Source organism: Dama dama, chromosome 33 (assembly GCF_033118175.1).
Source record: "Dama dama isolate Ldn47 chromosome 33, ASM3311817v1, whole genome shotgun sequence".
Lineage (NCBI taxonomy): Eukaryota > Metazoa > Chordata > Mammalia > Artiodactyla > Cervidae > Dama > Dama dama.
Window position 1 is genome coordinate 46,831,275 of NC_083713.1, and position 10,391 is coordinate 46,841,665.

Genomic DNA, 10,391 nt, shown 5'->3' on the forward strand with positions numbered 1-10,391 from the left:
CTGCGCACCTGGCTACTGGCCCTGGGTAGGTGACGAGAGGAGAAACAAGCGTGGCGTGGGGAGAACCGGGCTAGGGAGATAATAAGGGCGTAAAGAAGGGTCATTCAGATTCTACTGCGCGCAGGACACAGCCCCGGGGAAAATCCCCGCACTCCCGCCGGGGAATCCTCTGGCCGCTCTCCAGCTTGGTTTCAAAAGTTGCAAAACTACCGGGGGCGTCCTGACAGCCGCTGTCCCAGGTCCGGGCTCCCCGCCCGAGGGCCCCAGGCCGCAGAACCGCGGGGTGGGGGTGGAGGGGCGGTCTCCAAGAGAGCGGGAACAGAAAACCGAAACCAAAACCTGCCCGCCAGCCCAGGCTCCCCCAGCTCTGGGCCCCGCCGGCAGCCGAAGGCGAGTTTCTCCTCCGCCATGGCAAGTTGCTTTTGTTTTGGGTTTTGCAGGGCGGAGTGGTCCCCGTGCCGTCATCCGGTCCCCCAAGATCCGGAGGACCGGCGTGAGTGAGGGGTGACTGGGGGAGGCGCGAGGAGGGCCCCAGAGGCAAACCCAGCCCAGCCTGTCCGCACCTGCCCGGGGGCAGTTCGGCCCGCTCCTGAAATTGACCGCAGCTGGGCGGCCAGCTCCGAAGGCGCGCATCGCCGCGGCCGCCTCGCCCACTCGGTGCCCGGCCGGCCGGGACACAGCCGTTTGGTCCAGGAGCGGCCGTGTTAGGGCTAACTGTTGTCCTCCCACGCTTTGGGGAACAGGAGCGGAGAGAATTGCCCAGAAATGGAGGCCACCGTTTTCCTTTGTTAAAGGGCCAGCCAGAAGGGTTGGAGCCAAGGACACAAGTTGGGAAAGCAGCCTGGTGTCTTAGCGGGATTTCCTTTCTCTTGTGGCCTTAGTTCTTTCTCTAGACACAAAGGGCTTTGTGATGTCACCATCTCTGATGCCTCGCAAGAACTGTCAGCAAATTTAAGACTTTAGCCTTCCGTGTTCTTTCCATCGGGTGGGGAAAATCCCCTGGAGGAGGCCATGGCAACCCACTCCAGTATTCTCGCCGGGGAAATCCCATAGACAGAAAGGAGCCTGGAGGTCTGCAGTCCAGGGGGGTCCCATAGAGCGAGACAAACCTGAGCGACTAAGCAGGCAGGCGCCTTTTTCCATCAAGCGCCTGAAAACAGTGGCAGGGCCCTTCCCTTTCAGGTGAGAAACGCCAAAGCAGTTGTGAGTTTCAAGTGTGATTTTGTTTACCGGGGGGCGGTAAAGGCAACCTGAATGAAACCAATTTTAAGAAAAGGAATGTAAGTCAACAAAGTGGATAAATTTAATTATCTCTGCCTAGTGCTTTCCTTACAGAAATAAATTCAGTTTTTCTTTTTATCTTTTTGCTTTCTGATAGGATGGTCAAAAGTCTCTTAAAACGTATCACTGATACAGGGAAAATGCCATCACCTTGATACCTCCTGCTCAGAATGTTGCTCTTATTTCAAAAAAACTGTATCTCCATGTGATAACTATTGAAAGGGCTATCTCCAAGACCTCTCTTTTTCTTCTTAATGTTGGATGAAAGAGATGAATAGCCGTCTGTTGATTTCAAAGATAAATTTTAGACATTTGAATAAAGAAATATAACACTAGTATTGCTGAAGGTAGTGGCGAGGAAGTAAGATTCTGTGAATTTAAATTGATTGAAAGTTTTTCTTTGATATTGATGAAGGACAAAAAGGATGCTTATTCATTAGCCACTTTAACTATGGACTGTTAGAGCCAGATGCATAGTGAGTCAAGACAAATCTTATACAAAACAAGATTCCCTGAATGTCTGAATAGTCTGTCATTTTTTTTTCCCTCTTCTAGAACTATTTTGAGATAATTACATCTTACACTTGGGGCTAGGATGGAGGAACACATTTTTATATTTTTACTGTCTCCTATGCAATCTAGTTGTCCCCAAGTATTTTAAGAAACTGTTTTGTTCCATTCAAAGCACCTACGATAACAAAGATTCAGTTATGAATTTCCCTTTTAGGAGACACGAAGGACCTTTGCTTTCTTTGTCTCAACAGAAGCTATTTGCATCCTTCACTCCTCTGTCCCTTTGTTTCGCTGTGAACTCTTGTTGCATTTTTAATTAAATTTGACCATTAATTAAAATTTGACCTCAGCTGTCAAGGTCTCTTTCATGAAGCCTACTTTGACTGCTTTAGTCAGCATTAATCTTGCTTCCTAATTCTGAATGGCTTCTATTGTGTGTTTTAGCATTTTCTTGTGAATGGTCTTGTATCCTTCTCACATTTTGGGGTGTTGGTCTGTTCTTCTTGTAAGGAAGAAGACCTTCCTCTCTTTGTGCCTACCAAGCACCGCTAAAATGATTTATATATGTGTCTGCCTCCTCCTCATCCATAAGGGAGGTCCCCTTTGTGTGTGTGTTGGTAATCCTAAAGCCTATCCTGGTGCCCCACACATAATAAATGTTCAGTAAATTTTTATGTTTATGGTGGAATAATTTCAGGGTAAGGGGTGTTTTATATCTTGTGTGTGTCATCTTTGGTACCCAACATATTGCCAGGGATAGAGCACATGCTTAGTTAATACTGTATTAGCTAATTGATCAATTGATTGACAAGATATTATGTATTCTAAGAAATGCAGGTACATTTTTGCCACCCTATTTTAATAACTACCAGCTGAAATATCAAAGGAGATACTGAGAGATCAGTTATCATTGACTTTAGTCATTTCCTATTGAATTCCTGTTGTGATAAATGAGGATTTCACTGAAGTGAACTCTGACTTTTCCCCTCTTCCAAGTTTGGAAGTTTTAATAGTATTTTAAATTCCCCTATGGACTATTTTTGTTTCTTTCATAATACACTTAGATTTTGATAGTATTTACATGATTTTCTGTAATATAAGTATAGATTTTTCTTTTTTTCTTAACTTCTGTTAGTTTTGCCTTTATTCTATTGATAGGGTTGAATGATTCCATTTTATTCTGTAATCATATTTAAGTCTTCAGTAATTTTGAAGATTTTTACAGAATTCATCTAAAAGTTTACGAGAGTGTTCATATTATTATGCAAACAGTAAATATTGTTTACAGCAGGGTCTAATAGATTCTGTATTACTTTTTTTCCTTTTGGTCCAATGTCATGTGTATTTTTCCTTTTTCCAGTTACAAAAAAATATTCCTAACAGCTGTGTCAAATAGAGTCTTTATTTGTAGTCTGTAATTTATTCCAAACATGTCATGCCTTAATTTTCTGATGATCTTTAGGCTTGGGCTTTTTCAAATACCAGAAAGGGTGGGAGGGGTGTTTGCCCATACTAGCAGGTCAGATTCTCCTTAGAATGTTCATTTAGTTTTGTCTTGCTGCTAGCTTTTCAACTAATCATTCTGGTTTTGGTCCCTTTTTAAATTTCTGAGGTTCTGTCAAGAAGGTTGTCCCCTTTCCATTGCAGCCCCCACTTCTTTACTCTGGGTTTCCCCTGTCATATCCTTTCACATACTTTTATGTCTTTCCAGTCTTCAAGAAATTTGTTGGAATCTCTCCTGTGCTGCTTCCCTTAACTGGATTTATTTTCTTTTTATTCTATTTTCATCTTCATTTTAATGTACTCTTGGGATAGGGCATTGTATGTGTGCTTAGACTGTTTTCTTTATTGGGGAGGTCAGAAGCAGTTTGCCTATTGCCAGTAAAGTCTGACTGAGTTTACAGAGTCCTCTGAACTGAAAACCAAACCATCTTTGTGATTGATCAACCATGACTTGGACCCGTGAGACATCCTGTCCTCCTTGGGGATAATTTAGGAATAGATTATATCTGAGCTCTGGTGTAATCAGGCTGGACTACCTATACAAGCATTGGGAGAAGTTTGTAGGTCCATTTCCCTAAATGAGTGGGGGAATAAATGAAAACGTTAGTATAAGAAGTTAACAGAGAGTGTATTATAATCATGGGCTTCCCAAGTGGAAATGAGAGATAGATTTAGGGGACTAGATCTGATAGACACAGTGCCTGATGAACTATGGACAGAGATTCGTGACATTGTACAGGAGACAGGGATCAAGACCGTCCCAAGAAAAAGAAATGCAAAAAAGCAAAATGGCTGTCTGAGGAGGCCTTACAAATAGCTGTGAAAAGAAGAGATGTGAAAAGCAAAGGAGAAAAGGAAAGATATACCCATTTGAATGCAGAGTTCCAGAGAATAGCAAGGAGAGATAAGAAAGCCGTCCTCAGTAATCAGTGCAAAGAAATAGAAGAAAACAACAGAATGGGGAAGACTAGAGATCTCTTCAAGAAAATTAGAGAAACCAAGGGAGCATTTCATGCAAAGAAGAGCTCAATAAAGGACAGAAATGGTATGGACCTAACAGAAGCAGAAGATATTAAAAAGAGGTGGCAAGAACACACAGAAGAACTACACAAAAAGATCTTCACGACCCAGATAATCACGATGGTGTGATCACTCACCTAGAGCCAGACATCCTGGAATTTGAAGTCAAGTGGGCCCTAGGAAGCATTACTGCGAACAAAGCTGGTGGAGGTGATGGAATTCCAGTTGAGCTATTTCAAATCCTGGAAGATGATGCTGTGAAAGTGCTGCACTCAATATGTCAGCAAATTTGGAAAACTCAGCAGTGGCCGCAGGACTGGAAAAGGTTAGTTTTTATTCCAGTCCCAAAGAAAGGCAATGCCAAAGAATGCTCAAACTACCGCACAATTGCACTCATCTCACACGCTAGTAAGGTAATGCTAAAAATTCTCCAAGCCAGGCTTCAGCAATACATGAACTGTGAACTTCCAGATGTTCAAGCTGGTTTTAGAAAAAGCAGAGGAACCAGAGATCAAATTGCCAACATCTGTTGGATCATCAAAAAAGCAAGAGAGTTCCAGAAAAACATTTATTTCTGCTTTACTGACTATGCCAAAGCCTTTGACTGTGTGGATCCCAATGAACTGTGGAAAATTCTGAAAGAGATGGGAATACCGTCTCTGACCTACCTGACCTGCCTCTTGAGAAACCTGTATGCAGGTCAGGAAGCAACAGTTAGAACTGGGCATGGAACAACAGACTGGTTCCAAATAGGAAAAGGAGTACGTCAAGGCTGTATATTGTCACCCTGCTTATTTCACTTATATGCAGAGTACATCATGAGAAACGCTGGGCTGGAAGTAGCACAAGCTGGAATCAAGATTGCTGGGAAAAATATCAATAACCTCAGATATGCATATGACACCACCCTTATGGCAGAAAGTGAAGAAGAACTAAAGAGCCTCTTGATGAAAGTGAAAGAGGAGAGTCAACAAGTTGGCTTAAAGCTGAACATTCAGAAAACTAAGATCATGGCATCCTGTCCCATCACTTCATGGCAAATAGATGGGGAAATAGTGGAAACAGTGGCTGACTTTATTTTTTTGGGCTCCAAAATCACCGCAGATGGTGATTGCAGCCATGAAATGAAAAGACGCTTACTCCTTGGAAGGAAAGTTATGACCAACCTAGACAGCATATTAAAAAGCAGAGACATTACTTTGTCAACAAAGGTCTGTCTAGTCAAGGCTATGGTTTTTCCAGTAGTCATGTATGGATGTGAGAGTTGGACTATGAAGAAAGCTGAATGCTGAAGAATTGATGCTTTTGAACTGTGGTGTTGGAGAAGACTCTTGACAATCCCTCGGACTGCAAGGAGATCCAACCAGTCCATCCTAAAGGAGATCAGTCCTGGGTGTTCATTGGAAAGACTGATGTTGAAGCTGAAACTCCAATACTTTGACCACCTGATGCGAAGAACTGACTCACTAGCAAAGACCCTGATGTTGGGAAAGTTTGAGGGCTGGAGGAGAAGGGGACGACAGAGGATGAGATGGTTGGAGGGCATCACCGACTCAATGGACATGAGTTTGGGTAAACTCCGGGTGTTGGTGATGGACAGGGAGGCCTGGTGTGCTGTGGTTCATGGTGTCACAAAGAGTCAGACACGATTGAGCGACTGAACTGAACTGAACTGAACAGTGAGTGAGTTCAGGGAAGGATCTACTCGCAGCTGATCCTCTGTGCCCAGGGTTCCATGATCTGCAATAGCGTGTGCTCTCAGCGGTTGGGTTGTATCTCAGATGTGTGCTGAAAGGTAGGGTTTACTCCACTGCAGTCCCAATATTATTGCTAGGGTTTCATTCATTTATTTTTTTATGGTGATTTTTCTCTAGTTTTGACCAAGAAAAAAAAAAAAAAAAAGAGAGCAAGAATGTATTTCTTATTGTCTTATGTACTTTCAACTCTACATTCAAGAAGATATACAGTCAACTCCAAACTACCACATTTTGTGATTAGCTTGACTTTAAAAAAAAATTTGATTTAGAAAACTCTCCCTTAATTTTTCCTTTGTGATTACAATAACTTTTCGGTCTTTCTAACATCTGAAAAATATTAACCAATGTTTTCCATTTCTTAAAAAAAGGGTTTACTTTTTACATTTTAACTCTCAAATTTATATAACATTTATGCTGGTATATGGTGTGAGGCCAGGCTCCTATCCTTGATATTTTTCTTTTCAGGTATCTGATCGGTTCCAAGAGGGCCTTTATTAAATAGAGGCTATCAAGAGGGCCTTTATTAAATAGAGGCTATTAAATAAAACAGCCTTTCCCACTGGTGTGTAATATTGCCTATATTAAGTAGAATCATATACTTAAAAAGTGTCCTATTGTTTCTTTCACAGGCATCAGTTTTGAATGTTAAGGAATCCAAAGCTTCTGAAAGAACAATTGTAGTTGCTGGTCTTCCAGTTGGTCTTAATGACCAGTTACTGACCACATTAGTGAAGATTCACTTTGAAGATACTGACAATGGGGGTGGAATTGTTGAAGATGTGACATATCCAACAAGAACTAAGGGAGCTGCATATGTAACATTCAAAGAAAAAACAGGTATTTCCAAATCAAATTTTTATAACCTTAGAAATACTTCTGGAATGAAATTAAAAATTGAACTTCAGTAGACTAATTCATGAGATCGTTGGATAACATCACCAACTTGATGGACATGAGTCTGAGCAAACTCTGTGAGATAGTGAAGGACAGGGAAGTCTGGTGTGCTGCAGTTCATGGAGTCACAAAGAGAAGGACACAGCTTAGTGACTAAACAATAGCAGCAACAAGAACAACAACAACAAAATAATTCATGGGATTGGTAAAGTTTAAAAAGTAGTAATTCTATTCTTGAATATAAAAGTGGCACGATAGTGTGTTAGGAAGACTATATGTGAAAGTGCCTTGTGATAGAGTTGTCAGTAACTGAAAAAGTCTTAAAGACTTCTTGTTTTCTGTATTTTAAATCCATCTATATCATGAGATAAAGGTGATACACTTTATTGTAGAAAACTTGTAAAATACAGAAAAAAGCCCCACAGAAGCTATGCATAATCTCATAAACAAGATAAGTACTGCTTTATTAATGGGAAAGTTGGACTGGGGAGATATGGCCTGGATCTGAGGTCACATTGAGCCATTCTCTTCCTGGCCTATACCTGACATAGGTGAGAAAGTTGGGTCTGTGGAGCTGTTCACCCCTCTAGCCTCATGGATGGTGCATGTCAATGCCTTGAGAGAAGGGGGAGGGAAGGACAATTAGTGAAGGAGACTGACCAGGTCAGCCAGTGAATCAGGAAGACTAGCTGGGATAGTGTGATACCCTGGATTCAGAAAGGTGAAGTCTCATGACCATAATTAACAGAGTGGTGGGGGATTTACTTTTAGGTGTTACGTATGTAACATACATAACATACATGTGTTTTATATATATATATATGTATGTATGTATAAATTTTAATATGTTAAACTAGAAGGAAAAAGGATTTAAATGCTGAATTTAGAGGAAAAGCGGGAAAAAATCTTAGGTATTTTAAAAGAACTGAATATCTCTATTACTATTAATTAAAATAATTATTACTGTATTGTGCCACAAACCTTTCTGATGGCCCCTTCTTCCACTTAGTTGCAGAGAATGTTGTCAGAAAAAAGAAGCACTGTCTAGCAGACATGGTTGGATATGCTCAACTCACAGTCTCCCATTTCAGTGAAAAGGTAGGTGTGATGGCTGCAGGCATGCCGATCGTCTAGATCCCATGTTTTCTGCCAAGTGTCTCCTACATGGGAGGCCAAAGCACCCTCACCCTATGACTTCTAGAAAAGAAAGTGCAAGCTCCTTAATGTGGGTCAGTGTTAAAGGCCAAACCTGTGTCCTGAAAGATTTTTGGTTATTGCTTGTTCTGTTTTCCTGTTTTTCTATGATGCTCTTAATACTTTTAAAGTGACAGTGAGCTCTTATACTGTCATGGATGATGTCTGGCATCTACCTAAAGACTTATTTTGTGGGGTAAAAAACCAATTTGGATGAACATTAAAAAGGAACTTTGAAGACACAAGTAAGGAGGAAATAAGAGGAAAATAAAATTCAAAGCACTGATTTAAAACTTTATTCTGTAACAAAGGTAGGGTTCTCTGCAACCATCCAATGAACTTCTCACGAGGAGGGAGGGCTCTCTCCAGGGACCCCTATCCACAGAGCACCACTGGAACAGTTTATCTGTGCGTTCTGCTTAAAACTTTGATTCAAAAAAACATTCTGCCTCTAAATAATATTTAATCAACTCTATCTGGGGGAGTCCAGTGAGGAACTGTGAACCCCAAAATCAAACACTGTGGCCTTGATAGGTTGTGGGGCCCCTTTAAATGGACAGCTATGGGGTAAGAAGCCAAACTGTGAGGCTTTGGAGGTCTGGCTAGGGCTGCTGCTGGGCAGACAGAAAGTGGCAAAACAAGAATGTATTTATGCAGTCTTTCCCCTAGGTGGTGCTGTTTTAACTTCTCTGTTTAATTTTAGGTCTTCAGCTCTGTAATGGCTGTCCTTGATCTTTCTGTTTTTCGGAGTCAAATCCGTCTAGAAAGTCTGGTAATGGACCTGAAAAGGGAAATCCCAACGTTATGCTTAAGTCCTTTGGACGCCAATGGAAGAATCTCCGTTCAAGGAACATTTCTGGCTATCGAGAAGCTCAAAGAATTTTTGCTATTAAAAGCAAGTTTTCTTTTAGAAAAAAATAGGAGTAGACAGAGCCCCAGGGGAAGTACACAGAGAAATAGTCACTCTTTAAAGCCACGCAGGTCATTGACACCTGAGACTACGAAAAAAGGAGAAAGTCTTGTTCTTGACACAGATACTTTCCTTTACCTGAAAAAGAAGAGAAAAGTTTATGAAAGCACACTGAGAAAATTTCATGTTCTGTGTCAAGAGACAGTGGATGGTGAAGTTACCACACTTTGTATAAAGAATGCTCAAGGTGGTTCTCAGCCAAACAATGAAAAACAGGTAAAAGAGTTCATTGAGAAATATTCACATGCTCTTCACTTTGAGCTTAGAAAGGAGACATTTATTTTAGAAGGAAAGGAAGATAAAGAGAAAAAAAATATTAAGTTGGCATGTGAGCAGCTAAGTTCGAGTTACCTTCAGGTTCTGGTTAATTTCTATAAGACACACATTGATGTTATAGGACCTCCTTCTGACACATACTTGTTTAAAAAAGACGTCATGGAATTCATAAGGCAAAAAGTTAGGTAATAAAATCCTCAGCAGTAGTAACAAGAAGGGCTGACTGATTCCTTCCCTTACTGAGCAGTGGTGATGTCATGCGTGATGCCCGCATTACACACATTATCTCATTTAATTTTTTTTTGGCAGTATCGCACAGCTTATGGGATCTTAGTTCCCCAACCAGGGATCAAACCTGGGCCCCCTGCAGTGGAAGCGCCGAGTCCTAACCACTGAATTGCCAGGGAACTCCCTACCTCATTTAATTCTTGTGACCATCTTTCGTCATAGGCATTGCCATTCTCATGCTACAGGAGAAGAGACTAGGATTTGGGAAGGTAAAAACCCTTGTTTGAAGTTATGTAGCTGTCCATCAGTAAGAGTTAAACCCAAAGATAATATCTAAGGTATAAAACTTAAAAAACTCACTAAACTTTGAGGAAACCTCATTTTTTCTGCAACCCCAAATTCTTAGGAAAAAAGTAGCCTTCAGTGAACTCAAACTGGGGCTCTGTGACAACCTCAAGGGGTGGGAGGTGGGAGGGAGGTTCAAGAGGGAGGGGGCATGTATATACCTGTGGCTGATTCATGTTGATGTATGGCAGAAACCAACACAATATTGTAAAGCAATTATCCTTCAATTAAAAATAAATAAATTTTAAATAGAGCCTTCATTCTAACATATAAGAAGTTTGAATGATTATTATTATGCCATGGACAATATTTATACATTTATAAAGTTACATAAGCTTAACATTTATAAAGTTTATGTTTACTACAAATAGAATTAAAATGTTAGCAAAACTCGCCTGAGAAGCTGCCTA

The 10,391-nt window shown here is 41.0% G+C and overlaps 1 protein-coding gene across 1 annotated transcript; it reads left to right on the plus strand.

Moving 5' to 3' along the window:
- Positions 1–288: 288 nt before the first annotated feature.
- On the plus strand, positions 289–10,114 carry RBM43 (RNA binding motif protein 43). The gene is made up of 4 exons (XM_061135173.1): positions 289–411; positions 6,704–6,911; positions 7,978–8,066; positions 8,866–10,114. Exons 1-4 carry the CDS (start codon positions 409–411, stop codon positions 9,595–9,597), a joined length of 1,032 nt encoding a protein of 343 aa, XP_060991156.1. The 5' UTR covers positions 289–408; the 3' UTR covers positions 9,598–10,114.
- The last annotated feature ends 277 nt before the right edge of the window (positions 10,115–10,391 follow it).